Raw genomic sequence first — 20,671 nt, forward strand, 5'->3', positions numbered from 1 at the left:
CTCTGGTGTAAACTTCAGTACAATTCTAGCTAGTAATTACAACTCGGTAAGTTGAGGACTAGAATAGGGGCGGAAGGTGGATAATTGTTCGACGAGTTCGCAGATTTTCTCTTCCGGCATAACAACCACGCGACGTACAATTCTGTGTTATGTTAAGAAACATCCCGTTCCATGAGAATCTGCTTTGCTCTATGCCGTTTATATTGAAATGGGAAGTCGAAGGTTCGAGGATATTTTTGCTTTCCTGGAGGATCGTGTGGGTACTCGGAGTCAAAGAATACCAACGTTTCATTGGCAATGCCGGTAGAGGAAAAACATCCTCCTGCACAGTTGTTGTTCTTTTTACCTGTTTTTCTTATGGCTACATAAATATAAGATCTAGAGGAGGTTAAACGGGTTGTGTAGAACCATGTCACGTAAACTCTCGTTTTCTCATCAGAAAACCTTTCCCGAACGTATTTATTTATTTTTATTTTATTCTTTTTTTTTTTTATCCAAGCTCGTGCAGTGGAATCGTTCGAACCGAGGCGGAATCGAGTAACGTCGTAAAAGCCCCTTTCATTTTCTCCCCGACTCCGCAAACTTGTCGGCTCGAGCATTGGAGGGTGATAATACAAGTAGAAATAAAATACAGAAACAGAAAGAATCAGGAAGTGGTAACGTTCAGTCAAACGAAGATAGTGGCATCCTTCTGTCATACCTTGGTCCATTTTCTGGCCTCCGTTGAGCGGTTCCCTCCACATCGCGATTCCCCAGTGACAGACGTTCGATAAGATCCTCAGGTCGAGAACAAGAGTTTACTTTCGTGCCGGCGAGCCGGAACATCACAAGGATAACGAGCGACACGCGGGTTCGAGAGAAAAAGGGTTGATTCGTGCTTTTCCCCTCCCTTCGTCAGAGCCTCCTTAAAGCACGCACCTTTTTCGCCTCGTCGTTCTCTCTCGTCGTGAGAATCTGTTAATGAAGCCCCACCCGCGATAAATTTAACGCGCGGGATCAAGGAGAAGCCGTCGCCATACGATGAGCCGGAGCGGTGGAAAAGCAGAACGATTGCAGACCGCCCCCGATCCATGGATTGTACCAACGAGGAAAAGCTCTTGCCTGACGAGGTCAAGCAGCGCGTTAACTGATGGCGGTTCATACATGCTAAGTTATCGGCCGCACTCATATATACGCTCAACCCCGCGCACCGCCAGTCGAGGTAATTGACACAGACACAGACTCCGCACTTTCGCCTCGGATAAACGAGGCGAGTCGATAACAAATGTGAAGAGCTTCTCTGTGCTGCTGGGTATACAGTACGAAAATAAAAGACAAAAGCGTGGCAGGTCGTTGGATGATTTGATTTCAAAATATTTATACGTCAGTATATGGATTTACATGTAGAGTTCTATACATATATACATATGTGTATATATCTATTGTTATATACACGTATATGTATGTATATAATGGAAGGGCTCGCTAATTCGTTGCCCCTATAATGCAATCAGTTCATTACCGAGCGTTAATCGCATGCGTCTTATAGCTGTACGAATTTGGGTTTCGTGCTAGTGAATGTCCCCTCGTATGTGCATGAGTGTGCATACATAGCATCGCACATGTATATATAGATTAATGAGAGCTTGCTCCGGCGATTTGGAGAGACTGGGCGATTGGATATGCAAATCGTGGGGAGGCTCCGCAAGAGCTTTTTTTCTTTTTATCACCTCGATAATCGATCTATCAACGACTCTATTCCGACTAGGAGCTAACGCTGGGGACGATGGAGGCGCTTTTCTTTCATTCGGATCACGGCTTTTTTCGACACGAAAACTCGAATGCGTTGACGCGGTTTTAAGCGTCGTCGGTGTGCTCGTATATCGTCCCTGATGTTCGCAGGCTTTCTTTACATTTTTTTGTTCGTGTGTAATATTTCTACCTCACACTTTTGATATGTCGATAATGGAGAATTATTCTTTTGCTTCTTATTTACATTCGCTCTCGTTACTTGTTACTTTTCCTGTCAGGTCACGATTTTTTAATGGCTCTTACTCCCAATCTCATACACGTCGCAATGTCAAGTTTCGAAATATGATTTTTTGATTTATGGAGATTCTTTGAATTATTGAGTCGTATCGGTTCGAAGGGGGATTTTTAAACTCACCGTTTTTTGGGGATGTCGAATTTTCCTCGTAGGGGTGGCGAAATAAGGATTCACTACGTGGAAGTTAAGGAAAAACTATCTCGAAACGCGTACTTGGATTCTTCTTTTTCGTTTTCTTGATTCATGAATACGAATCGATCGATAATCGAGCCTTTTACAGATCTTTAACTAAACAAATATCGTTTTTTTTATGAAATTCGGAGGAGAGACTCATTCTTTGAACAATGTCGATGACTCGGAGATGAACTCAATCTAAACGTGGTTAGTAACGTCGCACAAACTATTTTCATAATAGTGTCAATCGAAAGTGAGATCGTTGGTCGATAAATATACTCGTAACAGCGAATAAACTTCATTTTGAAAGGAAAAAAATGTCTACCGAAGCAATTTCGTCGTTTCGTTAGCAAAATTTCGTGTAAAAATATTAAGTCGCGACTCGTAAAGGGTTCATTTATGTTTTTTCGTTTTTTTCTTCACCGAATGAGTCCAGTGCCAAGTTTGTCGGTTCGGGTGTTTAAACTGGATCTGGCGCCGGGGCGAGAAGCTGCATACTCGATGATTTCGCGATCTGTGAATTGGAGAGAAAATAAAATTCTTCAAAAATCTTGACTCATTCTAGTGCTATTTCGTTGAATTAAATGATTTTCGTACCTGCTGCTTAGGCTGCCGGTGAGATTTTCTCGCGTAGACTTTCAACACTCGACAATTACAAGCGACCGAGAGTGCGACGGCGAGGCCCTGCACAGTTTTATCAATATTATTTTAATGCGAAATATCGTTCTTTCTTTCTCTTTAATCAGTTTTTACCTGCAACGAATGCCCAGTGCAAAATATGGCCCAGAGTATCGGTGACTTCCAAACTCGTGAAGCGACTCCGCATCCAGCGACCAAGCCAACGATTAATGAAACTTTGAGAAATAACATGAGTTGAAGAGCTCGCCTTCTCTTCATTTTTTCTCGTTGTTTTATCTCCAATTGCATGCTACACGTGTATCTCGCAACAATCGCAGCTTTTACGAGGTAGTAACCGGACAAGAGAAGAAGAATGACAATGGGCAGACCATAAGTGTACACAGTAGCTTTAGTCCCGAGGAACCTGGAATGGAACAAAAATTCACGTATAATAAAGCCTGCGGAGGACCATTTTCCTCGTTCACTCTTTTGTCAATGCTGCACTGAAATTTCTATACCAACAATTGAAAATGGGCGAATGATTGATAGCAGCCGAGCTGGAGTATTCGAACGGGGGATTGAAACCGAGAAAGGACTCAGTTGGATGAGCAGTGAAAAGCAGTAAACTGCACGCGTATCCACACATGAAAAAAACTCAAGTAAAATCAAACGCACGACTCTCGGCAGTCCCGAAATTGACATCTCGACATTGTTCTCAAAACAGTTGAATCGAAATGAACAGCGGCTTGTTCGATTTTATTTTTTCTAGTATTTGCTTCGTTCTCTCTTCATTGCTTCACTGCTTTTTTAAGGTAGTTCGGCCGTTCGATAAAGTGCGCTGAAGGTTCACTTTTTTGCAGTAAATGATAAAAGCTCCCCTGATGACGATTAGCACAGCTCCGAGGCCTCTTACGGGGCTAAATTTTGAATTATTTCATTTCCAATTTTGAGCTTTTAACACGATACCCTATGGAAGAACTCACGATAATATTAATTGTGAAAAAACGCTTGTCGAGCTTCGGAAAAGTTTCTATGGTGAAGAAAATTTATCACAGATTTCGTTTCTTTAAAAAAAAACATTACCTTACGGGGCTTTTAAGAAAGAAAACATGAAAAAACTTTAGTTTCTGACGTGTCGAAAGCGGATGCCTGTCAGTACGTTGGACTGCCGGTAACAGCTGATTGAACCTCGGGCAAATTCGGGAATCGCGGGACTTTCAACAAATTTATTTTTGAGACTTACTCAGGTGCTTTCATTCGTCTAGTAGCTTCGATTTTTTAAAATCAATTGACTATTCCTTTTTCTCGGTGCCATTACACCGATATAAACTTTCTTTCGCATAATAAAAATGTTCCCTCGCTTATTTGTATATTTAAAGTGACACAGGTATCGAAATTTGATCTTTTATGATATTTTAAAAGCATCCTATTACATTCTTATGATAAAAATATTCTCAATGTGAGTGTTTAGTAATTTGATTAATAATTTATACTTGAAATAAAACAAGATGAAATAGTTGCAAATTTGACTAGTCTTAGAACAGCCGAACTACTTTAAATCCGGGAGTAAAACATTTCGAAGGAGGAAAACAAAATTTGAAGGTGACGAACGTCGGGATGATAAAAAGCTAAGACGCCGAGTGACTGAATAAGTCGTTTTGAGAACCCGAGAATGTATACGTCATGCTGTTAAGACGCCAGACACGTGAGGATCAAGCGAGAAAAGTGGCTTTCTGATCTCCAGCTTCCATCTTGCACTATATTTTTTTCTCGTTCATTCCTCCGCTTCCCCTGTCTCCAGCGGTGTTTTTTTCTAAACTTACAAAACTTTCAGTTGGCCGAGTCCCGTGAGAAAGAGTTAGCCCGGATTGAGCGAGACATTTGTGTGGCCCACTGTTGCTCGAATGCTTTCGTCGCTCGGCACCACCGGAAGTGCACTTTATCGACTTTGCTTGTTCTCTACTTGCAAGGTGGAAAAAGAGCAGAGAACTTGCGAAAGCCCAAAGACGGGAAAAGGGGGAGGGAAGTAGCAGGGAAAAAGAAGGAAAAGTATCCAAAAGGAGGCTTTTTCCTTTCATACAACTTCACGAATAGTTTAATCTACGCTTTGCGAGTGATTCTCTGTTGGCGCATCCGAACAGTCAAAACGAGGCGTAAAAAAATGCTGGCGCAAAGTTTCGGAAAAGATTTTATCCGTCTCTAAACTGAGAACAGAAAAATCTGAGTTTAAAGAGAACAAAGAAAGCTTGTCAAGTACGAAGACACGAGAATTGGCACAAAAATATCGAAATGGCGTGACTAAGGGACAAAACATAGGCAAGAAATTTATCGAATTTCTCATGTCCCTCTGTAATTCGATACGGATTATTTTCACGTGATTTTTCCCCATCGCTTGACAAAATTCATCGAGTGTTCCTATTAAAATTAAATCCGATCTCTGCAGACGGGAAAAAAGAATGGCGAGGGTAAGACGAGAGGAAAGGAAGAAGATTGATGTAAGAGCAATGGGAGAGATTACGCTGACGAAAGCGGGGAATAAAGAAGGAAGGAGAAAGATTACAGAGCCGAAGCTTACGAGATTTTGAATGAAACGTAGTACATACAGATCTATACATCCGCTCGCTCTATTCGATTTTACCGGACTTATATATTGTATACGTTTAAAGTACCAGAGCTTTTGCGATCGCTGTCGAATCGAGGGCGAGTGATTGTAAGGCTGCATCGAAAAAAGACTATAAAAATCGTCGCTCCAGGATAAAAGGAAATATAGATATGAAGAGAAAAAAATGAGATCGAATTGAAGAAAATTTACGGATGAAAGGGCATCGACGAGGCAACCGGATGAATTGTACCGAACAGTGCAACCCACGAGAAATATTCCTCAGCATGCCTCGAAAGCTGCGCAGAATATGGACGCTGCCTATTTTCTCTCAAAACACCCCTGGGAATCGGGCTTGTTATTTAGATCACAAATAACAACTACTCATTAAGAGAACGAGCAATTCGTGGTGCAAAATATTTCCTGATGTTTCAGCACGTGAACACAACGTTGAATAATTTCTCTCTCTTTCTCTCTGTAAATATACAATGCGTTATCCATCGACGTTAAAAATTGTAAGCAATTAGTGCAATTTAAGCGCATGTCAAAATAATTCATTGTATCTACGGTTAAATAAAATATAGATTTAACCCGTAGACACGACACTTCCCTTTGAGGTCGCACACTCACCACACTGGTGCAAATTTGCACTTGGACTTTTCGAGACTTTTTATTCCATCCATAAATGTGTGGGATTAATCTTACGACGAGACTTTTTAGGGGTAACAATTTCTTAGTAATCGGATTACAATTATTAAGAAAATTGAAAAATATAGTTTTGTTATAGAAAAATGGCGAAATTGAAGAAAGGAATTTTGAAGTTCTAGACACTTGAAATTTTCGTGGGTGCGAATCTGCACCAGTGTGGTTAATTACTGGTTAAAAAATATGTAAAGAAATGTATTACAAATAGCTGAGAAGGCTAATAAATATCAATCGATCTCTCTTTCTCTCTCTTTTGTATTATCTCCCAATAAAATCCCCCCTTAAAACCAAAAGTTTGGTCAAATTCGCGCGTCAACAAATTATTCACCGTTTAAAAAACCAGGAAAAATTCTATCACATAACTTTTCAGTTTCTTGCGTCGAAAATTTTCATAACTCACCAGCAATTGAATGGCGTTAGTTCTGCAACGTTCCACAAACTGTGGGATTCTCCGATTTGAAGAAATGCTGCACCTCCGAGAATAACCAGTGGTGCGCCCCATGCAAAAATGCTGTACTTCAAGTAGGTCGGTGGATCGTCACGACATGGTATCGAAGCTACGGTCGCGTAAAGATGATGGCACATTGCGGCTAGCCAACAAACTACTGATACTCTGAGGTACTGAAGACTGAGGCCAAGCGAGATGCACAGTTCGGAGTCCTGGAAGAAGAAAACGTCAAGGTCAATTGATTTATCACATTTTTTCAACGTTCCATCATTTTTTATTTCAATTTTGTTCATTCTCAGTTCAACATTTCAATTATTCGTTATCCCAAGACTCAAAAGTCCGGAAAATTTTAACCAGAGGCAGGTGAACTCTCTCAGAAATGTATGCCTGCAAAATCCTCGATCTACTCGAGATACGTTGGATGCAGAGGGGAGAGAAAACCGAAAGAGTAACAAGGATTTGCAGAAAAGCGAAACCACCTTTTCAGCTCATTCGATCGTATTTGTCTAGACTTTCAAATAAAAGCAGACGGCCCTCGCCTCATGTTCCCTAAGAAATCATGTTGACGAAAGAATTCTCGCTGAAATCTGGCTCGAACAAGAAGCTTGAAGAAAAGATAAATATAAAGGGTGCGTGCGAGGATGACGCGGAGCACAAGTGCCATTGTGGGCTCGTGATCCACTGTGACAGTCAGGGAGACAAACGGGGGAGTGCTTTAGTTGGTTTCCGATATACGTGCACCAGAGAAATCTTCGTGAGTAAGGCCTGGTTCACACACGAAGATTCCCGCTCGGACTAATTCCGCGAATATTATTCGCACGAATTACGTTCTTCGGACGAAAGCGACGCAGACTTTGAGCGTCCGTTGTAGGGAATTATTTACCAAAATACCGGATAATTTGGCTCTGAGAATTCTCGAGGCGAATCATTTAATCCCTGGGCAAAATTTTCACTGTATAGTTCAAAAATTTCATCGAAATTTATTCTCGAAAAATTTTCAACCGAAGTGGTGCATTTTTTCGGATCTCTACAAAGTCATTTGTTCACCGTGTCGTCATCGTGGTTGTTCCGTGTGTTCAATTCCCAGCACGTATGACTTCCGATCACAAATTGAACGCGATCCCGACACCAGGCGAATATACGGACTCACGAAATTTCATTTCTTCACGCTCGACTGGCGACGGACCGCGGATTTTCAAGCCGCGCGGATAGCTGTGAACGGATACGCAAAAAAAAAAAAACAACAAAAAAATGACGCAAACAAGAGCCGCACGGACCCAGCGCGCGGCTCCTGGCGTTGGGTGCATCGACGTGGTTTCCGCCGTGTGTGAGCTAGTTCTTAGGTGTCGTGGTGGCCGATTTCAAAAGACAAAGGGGCTCGGAGTCCGCAGCGTTTATTTTCTTTCATCTGCTGCAATTTGTCCGAAAAAACAATATTCATTGATCGGTTTTTAAGGGAGCAGTGATGGCGATTCGAATTCAAAGGATACGACCAATTAAGAAATAAAATGGAATATCAATCACTGGCCGGTTTCGTAATGAAGCGTCCGCGGGTTTTGAAATTTTATTATTCGATGCGTCGGTCAATAATTTGTTGCGGTTATGGAGCGGCTCTTGTTTATGAATTACGAAATTACATACTGCATATCCAAAACGATGATAGTTTATTGATTTTTAATTGAAATGAGGTAATGAAATTTGAAGGTATTTTTCACGGTTATCAGTCGCATGAACGCATTCTATTTTGAAAAATAATATTTTTAACGGTTAACTCGTGAGACATTTTATCGGCTATTGGAAAACCTTACTTCTTATTCATGGTATGGAAGGAGCGAGGAAAAGATGTGAAATGTGGTCGTGAGGAGAAATCGTAAGTTTAAAAAGGGAAATAAGAATTTATCACTTCCAGTACGAGCGAGTGTGACGCGTTATTAATTTTTCGGATCTTTTGTGCCATCATGCATGAATAAGAGCAAATCGTGATGTTCAGTCAAGTCAATTATTTTGGAGATCCATTGAAAATTGTATTTTTGAAATGGCAGTCATTTTATTTCCATGAAAACGTTTCGCTGACGGGTCTCATCACCGTCAGTCTCCATTATAAGGTTTTCGTAAAATAACCCGAGAACGTAACGAGGGCTACGCTCGTAAAAAAAAATCTGCTGACGGGAGAAGGACGACGGTGAAACTGCTAATGGCTCGAGGTTGGCGAAAATTTCCGCTACTCGTCTTCACTCACACTAGAAATACTGGGTTATATACCTTCCTGCTGCGCTACTTTCTCCGACAGACGTAAGTGTATGATCCACCCTAACGAACATCTTCCGATACTTTCTGAGACCTTCGAAAGCTTTCAATATATTCTTCGAGATTAAGATGCCACGCAGACTCCATTTTTTTATACAAAAAAAAATATTTAAAAAAAACACGAGGAAAAAGTGAACTCGAAAACATCCTCAAACGATTAAGGAAGTTGAGGCTGTACAGTCATTTTTTTTACCCAAAAGTTATGACCTGTACCTTTCAAAAGTTAGGCCAGTTTACAGTTTGGTAATGTTACATACACTTTAAAGAAATGTTGGGAAAAAAAAGACGAAAAACTGGTGAAAGCTCAGTCGAAAACACGAACGGTGACGATCCTAGCCTCAAAAAACTGCGCGGGTAACAGATTATTATTAATATAATCTCAGCAAATCTCCTAATAAATCTGAAAAAAATTGTCATTATTCAGCAAGCCTTGCTCATGTTGCCCAAAAAATTTCATATTTTTAGCATCATTTTTAACGGAGATATCACTGAATGTGTCTTGACTTCCATAAGATTACATGTTATTTGGCCCAAACTGTTATTGATTTTTCTCGGCAACGACACTCCTAAACTGTCTGAAAATTTAACTGATTTTTTTTTACACTTCACTTTATAAGATGCAATCAGTTTAAAAGCGATGACACCATTTTCATTCTAATGTCTCAACTTCCTTAAGAGTATATACACTTGCACCGGGCGAAAAACCGTGATTTTCTTGATTTTTTCGACACTCATTAGTACATATGCTCGTGTACTTGTACAATTTTTTTTGATCAAAAAATTTCTCCAAATGGAGCAAGTCCAGCTGTATTCCAGTAGCACCTTTTTTGAGCATCAATTCCAGTGGATATGATAACTAAAAAACTATTAATCCGATCCATGCCAAATTTTTACCACTTATTTATTATAGTAATAGCTTAGGCCTGGACGAAGGATTTGTAAAAATTTTTATTTCAAATAAATGGCGACAGTTTTAACAAAAAATTCATTTTTTGAGGTGCTAAGTTTTCGGTTTTTTGTTACAATTTGTTTCCAACAAAATTTGAAATTCTTCGTCCAGGCCCAAGCTGTTATTATAATAAATAAGTATCATAAATTTGGTATGGATTGGATTAATCGTTTTTTAGTAATCGTGTTCACCGCAAAGGTATTTTTAAAAAAAGACCATTCTGAGATAATCGTGTTTAAAGATTCAAGTATTAGACGACCGCGTGCACCGGGCGGTCGGCTGAAATGCCCGTAGCTACGAATCTAATGCTCCGATCTTTATGAAATTTTGTGAGAACATTCTTCAGACATTGTGCTTCAAGAATATCTAATAAATAAATTTTCGATTTTTCCACCCATCACAAGTGTATATAAAGCCTTAAGAAACTTTCGGAAGCTCGGGAATAAATTCAGTGAAAATTTCACTTCCTACAATCCCCTGCACATCGCGTAGACGCGAATGTTTGTTTTGTATCGTGTGAAACAACAACTCCGAGCGGATTGTTCTCATTCGACGCTTCGGACAATCAAATATACATTTTCCTACTTATCTTACGATAAATACAGTAGAACAGACGAGTCCGAGTTTTCTGTTGTGGAAATAAGACCCAAAATTAGTAGGAGCTTATAGGAGCCATGTGCCAAGGACACATGCAGTCTTTCATCCTTCCTCTAACAGCTGCGTGGATTCAAGTTCCACGAATCTTTTCCCTCCTTGAGTTGGATTTCGCCGAATATCCGGTCGGCATTAAGGCAGCTCAAGATAAATGAAAATTCTTAATAATCTAGAGACGCGGTAGTGACTGGGAGAAAGTGAATTCATACGAGCTCCCTCCAAGAATCTTTGCAGGAAAGACCCTCGTTACTAGCTGTTCATCGTTCATTAAAACACTGAATGTCCGGCAGAAACTCAGTCAGTAATCGAGAGCCCATTTTTTCGAAACTATTTTTGGGATCGTAACAAAAAGATCGAAAGTTAATCCCCTTCGTACCGAATCGTCATTAGACCCAGTTTTTTTCAAGTGGATCGACTTGGCTCAATGTGTATGAATGTGGAATGCTAAGTAGATCCACATACATGGACATCGAGTTCTATATACTTTACATATATGCAACGCTCCGCTACGGAACGAGGGGCAAGTTACTATCAGTGAATCCCTGATTTGGATTGATGCCAGCAACCGTTTGAGGGGTTGCGAGCCCTTCGCAACATCCTCGTTAAACGTACTTTAGAGTCAAGGCGATATATCAACCCACATACTCAAACAGCTGAAACAAAACGCTCGAGAGTAGTTCGGTGCTGGTGAATATTCGAGGAAGCACACGGCTCAGCGATTTTTCTGATTCGTTCCCACCCAAATCCAACCCTGATCATGTACTAATCCACCTGTACCATAACCGACGTGAACTGTTTACGGAATGGACTTTTCCTATTTTTGCGGCGTCGCGTGTTCCCTTGTTCCGGGATTGCACAGCTCTTGTCAACCGTTTCCATGTCGCTGGATATTCTCGTAGATGGAATTGTTGGGAACATTAAATGCTAAGTCCAATTTTCATGTAAAGATATTTTCTTGAGTTTTAGATACGAGAGCAAGGCTAAAACTGTGATAACAATGATGAAAATATGATATGCAAACTGCATGATAATTTTATGCTTGATCCATGTCCTTGATCTCTCTCTCTGAGGACTTCATTTCTCCCCTCTTGAAAGAAAAATTGCAAAAGTTTCTTGGTTCTACTTTCATTTCTTCATCTCCCGTTATGTCTCTAGATATGCTAAATTTGATCGAGCGGCCTGGCAAAATCGTTTCCTTCGTATTTTAGCTGACTGAACATCTACTGGAAATTGGATAGTTTTTTTTTCAAATTCCAATATGCGTATGATTCTTGGGCACTGACATTTTTTCAGACGAATTTTCTTGTCTGTTGATGTACATTGCCACGTAGCTTTATAGTTGCAAATTCCTCGGTTCTCAGCATCATTATTTTTTTATATCTTTTTCATCATTGAACTAAGCATTTATGGCTGTAATCTTGTAACAATTGTTGCCTGACGTTTGACAATGTGGCATTGCACTGCTGAGGAAACTTTCAGTGAAGATGTTTGCACAGTGCAGAAATCGTAAGATTTATTATTTTATGTGAAACGTTTTTACAGTGTTTTGTTACAATGAATTTTTACAAAGAATTTTGACAGTTTTGATGATACTTGAAATGACCTACTTGACCACTACAGCTCGTTTGATTCATCACTTTCTGGACACCTCTTGCAATACGTATGATGTACAAACATAAATATGAAGTTGGGTCAGACGTTTAAGCTTCCTTGAAAGGTTTACCGGATGGCCCAGTTTCCATCACAAATCGACTTCCGGCTATTCTACAGTGAACTTTCCAGGCCACTGTGTAATACGACAAACGTTCGGAGGTTCCGGGTGTACGTTTAATTCTTGTGTCATGATAGAATGCACCTTTGAAATGCTTGCAATTAGGAATAAAAGGAAATAAGTCACAAAAGTATATTGTATGTCAACGCGAGAGCACAAAAGCCAAGTTTTTGAGGGATTAAACGGAATTTACTGTTGTTGAATAGAATGTGGTCCTCGTTGTTCGAATTTCGTGAATCTTCTTCTCGAGCTTTTTACGATGTTATTGAAAACGAAAAAATATAGAAATAATTGAAATTTCCTGGGACGATCGACAACAAGAGACACTTTCTTTGTCGTTCATTTAATTCAATTCCCTTTCCCCAAAAGAAGGAAAATACCACATCCAGATGGATCTGAAGAGAAATATTTTTGAAGAACTGATCAAAATTAACATGGACTTTTGAAAATTCTCAAAAAATAAATAAAATAAAAACGAAACTTGTATCGAAAGACATATTCTTGATCGATATTCTTTGTGCGACATCCCCAGCTCGTTTTTCACGCATACAACACACTCGTACGTTTTTCATCGTTCTTCTCGTAGTCAAAAAATTGTCGAATAATATACCTTCTGCACGCCTTCGTCAGAAAAACGTCTTTTTTCTCACTTCTGAATGTTTTTTTCCTTCTTACTCAATGGCACTGTCTCCAGCGGTACTTTTAGTAAACTTTTTTTACGATGTACCCGCAAGGGAGTCACACTCCTCTACTTTCAAAGTTGAATTTTCTATATTTAAAGATGGAAAGATCCATTACTTTTCCACCGAAGCCTGCGAACTTGAGTCAGCATATGGCACTTAAATACTCGAATGAAGCGTCACTTTTCTTTTTCAAGTATTTTGAGAAACAAATGGTTTTCACCATAAGCCGAAATTTCGTTGAATAAGCACCCTTTTTTAGTTACTATTTCAAAATCATCAATTTTCCTAATATTTTCCATTGCAAAACATTGCAATCGTTAAAATCGACACGATAAATCGTCATTTTTCATTATTAAAAATATCGATAATCAAGAGGCTCGGTAGAGTCTCGGGACAAGTACGTTGACAGCCCTGTCGTCTGCTGACCCGAGGCTCGTCGAGACTACACTTTCTCTGAATAAAATCCAATATTAATATAAAGAATTGTGGAAAACTTATTGAATATTTTGAAAACTTACAGTTCGCTAACTCGTTCGAAACTATGCTCAAAATTTTCAGTCGAAAAAATTCTCGAATATTCAAAAGATCGATATCTCAGAATACAGAAAAAAATTGATTGGAGTCTTCGAATAAGTGCTAAAAGGTGTGTTAATTATTGCGAAATCACAGATGAAAACTCGTTTCATTGATAAATTTGGCATGGAATGTCCCACGAATGATTTATCGTCGTTTTAATTTTGTTCTTATTCTGTTTCTCTTCTTATTCCATATGACCCCTTTCCATGATAGAATAATAATAATAATAATAATAATAATAATAGAGAAACATTGCTATCGTGAGCAGCAGAGTGCTGCGAAAGTCGATTATTATTTTCTTATTCGACTTTTCTGCCTCGACTCGGTCTTCGTATTATTACCTTCGATCTTTGTTCTTGTTATATTTCGTCAAGAGAATAAGTGAATTATACTGAGAGCATTACGGGTACTGAAAGGATGGAACCTTAATTTGATAAAATGCCACTCGATCTTCTATTATGAGTTTGAATTATTTCGCAAGTCTCGCTCTTACATCCGACCTTGAAAAGTTTTTATAACGCCAATGTAGTAAAATTGTACTACGAAAATTTATTATTAAATTTATTTATTAAATTTATTGAAAAATGTTTTTTAAGTTTATGCCGAAGCCGATCGTTCATGACTTTCGATATAGAAAATTAAAAGTCGAACGGGTAAATTTTCTCCACGTCGATGTGCAATCTCCGGCAGCTCGACGCGGTAGTTTTAGGTGTACGGATATGAAAACCGAGTGCAAGATTAATGGGAAATGCAAAAATGATGTATTCGAATCGTGCGATTCTCTGTAAAAAGGAAAATTTTTTTCTACTCTCCTTTTTTTCTTTCTCTCTCTTTTTCTTCCTGCAACTTCCGCTTTATTCCGAGCTGAAAAATGATCTATCGCTTCTTTAGTGTCACAGTTCTTTTCTTTTTGTTCTTTCTTTAATTTCATGCGCAGATAGGAATCAATAGTCATTTAGAACGAATGATTGATTACCTAAATCAGAAAAATTTGCGAAATCGATAAAATGAGCGCACAAATCCCAAGCGAGTAATACAACTGTTGGGCGGCGTATTTCTCTTTTGTAGTACCTTTCATCTCGCCAGGTCCAGTTATATGAAAAATTCTCAGTGTAATTTGAGTGAAAACTGCAGGAATGATGTGAAATTGGAAATAGCATGAAACGCGATGCTTTCTGAAAGTGTAATTTTCGTTTGCGCATTTATTCGCATCCTTTGACACTACCCCTCCCCTTAATTTCGTCATTTTTTTTCTCCGAGCGAGCCAATTTTATATAATTTTATTCCCTTCCGGGCGGTGATTCAATCATAAAATTTTTATCCCTGCCCATGATAACGGGAACACTAATTCGAATGATTTATGGCAGCCAGAGAATATTGAAATTCAATCTCCATGTCGTCAAAATTAACGAATGTCGGGAAGACCGTAGAAGTTTTTTAAATTAGCATCTAAAATTTAATGAGATCCGAACAGCCGAACGATTTATGATATAAAAAATTCAGAAATTGAGTTCTTCGTTTTTATTGGTTAAGTGAAAAATTGTTGACTCAAATTTTCATCAATATTAACTGGTCAGAAGAATTTGGTAGTCTGAAATAGTCGGATTTATCTGTTCAAAAATTGTTACACATTTTTTAATGGTCTCGTGAGTATCGAATTTCGACTAACTTGTCATAACATAACTAAATTGTTGACTGTCCCCTGGAGAAAGTACTCCATGAATAAAGCAGTGATTGTCAGATTTGATTGACGAACGAAAACCGACGAGAGAAATTTTTTCCTCGGGATATACCAAAGAAGATGGAATTCGATGGAAAAATGGTGTTATCTTAATATTGAATGAACGTTGAGATGAACGGAGTCGCCGAAAAGTTATCCACAACAGAGAGAAAAGAAGTTGAAAGAGAGTAGAAACGTCAAAATTCATTTTATCTCGAGGTCGAGTTCTGACAAACTGTTTAAGGAGTAAAATGGAAAACGTAACTTTATGGCTGTGCAAAAATCTGAATGAGGAAAATCGTGAAATGGTTGAATCGTTCTTTTTAGCCTTTTGGTCACAAAAAAAGCTCGGATAGAAATGAATAGAAAAAAAGGAGGGAATTATTAATGCAGACAAAAGTGGCCTATTTCAATATTCGCTCTCCGTCATCGTTGCATTTATTTCTTTTCTCTGTAGAGTTTAATTAAGCGCGCGATTTCCCTCCATCTTCGTGCTGTGCTACAACAGAAATAATATCGAGTTTTATCAATGGTTTCGAGAATGAATTACCTCATTGTATCAATTTCTTTATGCTTTGAAAATGTGGAAAAAGGTTTCAAAAAGTTGCATGGGAGAAATAAAATCTCATCTCATTTTAATGACCCACTCGACTAACACGAATACGAAAAAATAAACCTGCTTTCATTTAAACACTGATTTCTCATTACTAACATTAATTAGATTTTTATGAATAAAATTTTCCGAGTCTTTGACATCCAAAGATTGCAATTGTGCGCAAGAAACGAACCGAGAGTTTGGTCGTTTCTTTTAATTCTGAGAGCACTGAATATTTGATATTTCATAATTGAATTTGGTGAATTCGATTAAACAGGTACTTTTCCGATAAGAATATTCCCGAATTCCCATATCAGATCAGACAATGCCACGTTGAACAAATGAGATAAATAAACGCATTTATTTTCTGACTCTGTGAAAAACACTGTCCTATAAAAAACAAGGAGTGGACGTTTGTTTTCAACAACGAAGTAAAATTCAAATACTCCTCGTGTCTGTAAGCATTGCGATAAGAATATTTTTCGTACAGACCTCAAGGACTTTACGCAAATGTGCGGTCATTTATTTAACGACGAAAATGAGAAAAACTTTGGATCGCGTCGATCCGAATATTTTCAAACAAATTTTTTGATCCCTCATCGTAGCGAGTGTTGAATGATTAATAATTTCCCTGCACAATATAACAGTGTTTTCAAAAGAAGACAGGTGAAGTCAAAAGTGTAATTTATACGATTGACGACACGCATGATTTGCCAAGCATATCGAAAATCAGTAACTATTGTAGCACGTGGATGTGTGCATGGATAGTGCTCATGAATAAAGAATGCTTTGTGCGAACTCTGCGCAAATTTATCGCCGTAACGACAAATCATATTGACCTTTATGTTTCAATCACTTTTTCCTGATGATTCAATCGCGTGATCGACGAAATCTGAATTGGTCGGAGGAATCGAAAATTGCTGATATAGCGAATTAATTCTTGTTCTTGAAATGGCGGTCTCGTTTTTGTACTACGTTTTCTAATTTTACACGATTTCTATCTTTGAACTCGATGCCACTAATTAACTTCAAGGCCGATTTCAATGCCAAAGTCCCATTTCATCAGAACAATTGTAATTGAAGGTTAATTTTTTCCTGATTGAATGTTTTAATAATCATGCTCGAAGTACCAAATGGAACATTCTCTTTTCCTTCTATTTTCCCTTTTATTTTCGTTGGGAAAAAAATTCTGACTATACCGTGGGAGAGTTTTTCACTTTGCTCGAGTTTTCAACTCTGCGCGAACTTTCTCTATGTGTTATATGAAAAAGGGTGAAAGGAACAAAAATGAAGCATAAAGATATAAAATTCCGAGGATTTGTTAATGGATGACCGATAGGCAAACTTTCACCATCCGGAATGGAAGAGTTTTCTGGAAAAATTCTGATAACCGTTTTTCCATACAGACCGACTGTTTATCCGAGCTGTCGAAAAATGCGAGTGTCCGATAACGTTGAAATGTATTGATGTACTCTACAGATGCGATGCAATTTCTGATGATAAAAATAAAAAAAAAAGATAATAAAGCCGTTGATAGGAAAGAGCGTGTTCGCGGCGAGTGAGGAGGTTGCAATATGGACATGGAAAAAAATTGTCACAAATTTTATGGAGCGCGAGAATTTTTCGCCTCGTCGAACGTTGTTTTCGCTTCCCCTTTATTTCTATGAAGCGCGAGCTCCACCACGAAACGTGCAAGTAGTTTCAATATTTTCATCGCGTATGAAGTAACTTTCATGCTTGAAATGGAAGATCTGGCTGACATTTTATTTGTCATCGATTGGTAATTCTTGGCCGAAGACCGTTGGATCGAGGCCAAACGTTAATTCTATACAGTGCCTTAAAGGAATATATCTGTCAAAGAATTCTCTGGGCAGAACAAGTATTCCTACTCCATTCTTTCTCCCCGTGCTCTTTATTTTTTCCTTTCTTTCCTCTTTTAAACTTCGATTGCTTCGTCAATTGCTCCAGCAGATGGTACGATTGGTATTTATCTTCACTGTTCTTGTTACGCTTCAGTGGATATGATGAAAATTCCAATAAGCTGCATTATTGTAGTTTTCACAATATTTTCCCATTGCTTTGTTTCACTTTTATTAGCTAATTTTCTCCAAAATAGATGAACTCTGGAACTCGCCCTTCAAACTATCACCACCATCAACGCGCTACCTCTCGAAATATTTTTTATCCCATGAAAGGCAAATACTATCAGATTATTTTTTACGAAGCTCGCGTCAGCTCGACACTTGTGACAAAAGTACGAAGACTTGTCTCAACGACAACGGCGCACTCGAGAAAAAGAAGATGGGGATTCTGAACTGCGACAAAGGGCAGGCTCGTGTGTTACAAAGATATACGAGTGGAGTCGTCGCCCTGAGATCCCCGATAATGACCCCTCAATGCCGCCCACCACCTCTTGAATTGACCTCATGAAAAGCCCTTTTCGATGAGGGTCTTCAGATACGTGGATGTTTGTGACTATGTCTATGGTCTCGAGCCCCATTTTCATGTTTGATGACTACTCGAGACCGGAGACTTCATCTTCTTCGTATCCCGCATCGGCGGGCGGGATATCTCGTTTTAAAATCGATTTTTCTTCAAATTGTACGAATAAGTTAAATTTCCCTCAGAATCCGATTTTTATTTGCTTCACCGGTTATGATAGCATCTTTGTATGGCTTTTCAATAATCCTGAAACTATTTTCACCTCTCTGACTGTAAATTCGCGTTGATTTTATTCTCGATTGACTCACTACGTGAATCCTATCGGAAAATGTGTTAAGGGATCTACCCTGTTTAGACGGGCAAAGAAAACACTATATTTACGAATTTTTTTTACCGCTATAAATTATTAATATGGATATAAACTGTGTTAGGCCTAAAAAATACGCTCTTAAAATACACAAAAATTGTTTTTTTTTATATTTCTTTTACTCAGTTTTCGTACTGAAAAATGGGGGAGGGTCCAAAAAAAAGATACGTTTTTGATAAAATCTCTGGAATGGATGATCAGAGAAAGAAAATAAAAATGTTTTTAGATTCAATAGGCTACAGCGCACATCATACGATTTTTGATTTTTCAAAAAATGGCAAAATGGCCGCCATTTTCCAAAAACTACGAAAAAGCACGCTTTTTTCATCGTTTTTTGCAAAAAAAGTAGCAAAAAAAAAGAAAAATGCAATAAAGAAATCGATTTTTTGAAAATTCTAATCAGGCTAGACCCCCCTTAATCTACGAATGTCTCAATTCCGAGTTTTTCATTTTGAATGACATCGTTACGAAATATTCCATTTAATGAGATGCGATTCGTTCTCATTGTGTAGTGATATATTTCTACGAATATTCGTAGGTTTGTACCTTAATGTGAATAAGATATAGCGTCCCCTATTGACCCAGTGTGCACCTCAATATGTAAGGGTTTGACTGCACGCTGCATGAAGCGCAAAGAAGATTTCTCAGCAGATATATTCTCAGGTTTGTTCTCTCGCAAGCTCCGTCGTTTTATTCATTCCAGCGAGCATGCCCCATCATCAAGTCTCCCTTTTTCACAGCCAGCGATTTTTACAGAGCATAAGGAATATCTTCGTTATACTTTGCGAAAGAATGAAAGACAGCGTAAGATGAAATGAGTACGAAAAGACTTTCAGCAGGTGAAGAACTCATTTGCAAAAGAGTGAAGAAAAGTTATGGATCGCGCACGGGAACAGTGAAAAAGTGTTGTAATTCCTCTTTTTCACTGGTAGAGTATTCACTACATTTCCAGCAGTTTGGAAAACTCGGCATTTCACATTTCCCTTGAAACATTAATACACGAGCGGTTTGCTGATTTTTTTCGTTGTAAAGAGCCAAAAGGTGGTTTCTGCCAGATATTTTTTCAACGTTCCCGAGATGAGCGGTAAATATACGCCGCAGAAAAGAATGAGCGCAAAAGCACATAAAAGCGTCGCTTTTTATCTCTAATCTTTCTCGTTTGCAGTGGTGAACAAATTGGAGCATTGCAGGTCATCTCCACCACTCCCTTTTGCCTTCTCTCCTACAGTTGAAAACAAAATATATATCATTTTCGACGGATGCTCTTCATCGATTGCTATTTATATGCGCTGGTCGATCGTACTCTGCTCACTCATCGAAATAGCATGAACGTGCATGTGTACTCACTCCCAATTTCTATGGAATCACATTCAAATGGTTGCAGCAACTTAAACGCGGAAGATACTTTTTCACGCGTCTTTATACGTCAATGCAGTCCACGTGAAAATGGTTACGTTAGTATGCGCTGGTATTCGTACACAGTTCGGCTCTCTTCAACGTCTGCATCAGAGGCCACTTCACGAACCCCTCGAGGCTACTTCTTCAACTTTTGACCTCTAAATAAAGGTGCATAGAATATTTTATAGGTAAATTTGTACACACGGGCGAGAAACAATGTTTTAGAAGTTGCTGTAACACCATTTGTGCGAAAATACTGTGCACGGTATGTACGCAGACAATTTATGTGAAAAAAAAGTTAAAAGTGGTTTTTTCGTTCTTCTTGTGTATACTTTTACGGGCTTTTATACGAGCTTATCCCATCGATTGAACACCATTTTTTTCAATTCAGTGATTTCCAACTTCGTAAGTTTGATGTTTTTGAGAAAGCCCCTGAAAGCTTTGCCTGCCGTCGCTCTTTCTTCAGTCGTTATACTATCTCGTTCAATTGCCAAACTCAAAAAATTGCCTTTTGTTTAGCAAATGATGCATGAATCGATGGATGCTGGCTTAAGTTTTCATCCAACTAAGTGTTGACCGATGAACTTTGCAGAAAAGTTCTTGGTCAATGGTAGAGCCTCAAACAAGTAAAACGGAAAT

General features: G+C 38.7%; 2 protein-coding genes across 2 annotated transcripts in view; one reads left to right on the top strand and one right to left on the bottom strand.

Moving 5' to 3' along the window:
• LOC122412122 (uncharacterized) overlaps positions 1-20,671 on the top strand; it is a 72,070-nt gene that overhangs the window by 6,572 nt on the left and 44,827 nt on the right. The window lies entirely within an intron of this gene.
• LOC122412101 (adhesion G protein-coupled receptor L4-like) overlaps positions 1,330-20,671 on the bottom strand; it is a 70,609-nt gene continuing 51,267 nt past the window's right edge. The window contains exons 4-7 of the mRNA XM_043421428.1: positions 6,523-6,782; positions 2,954-3,242; positions 2,798-2,884; positions 1,330-2,714 (exon numbers count right to left, since the gene is read on the bottom strand). Of these exons, the coding sequence (XP_043277363.1) occupies positions 2,661-2,714; positions 2,798-2,884; positions 2,954-3,242; positions 6,523-6,782 (690 nt within the window). The 3' untranslated portion in view covers positions 1,330-2,660. The remainder of the gene's footprint in view (positions 2,715-2,797; positions 2,885-2,953; positions 3,243-6,522; positions 6,783-20,671) is intronic.

Source organism: Venturia canescens, chromosome 1 (assembly GCF_019457755.1).
Source record: "Venturia canescens isolate UGA chromosome 1, ASM1945775v1, whole genome shotgun sequence".
In the NCBI taxonomy this organism is placed as follows: Eukaryota; Metazoa; Arthropoda; class Insecta; order Hymenoptera; family Ichneumonidae; genus Venturia; species Venturia canescens.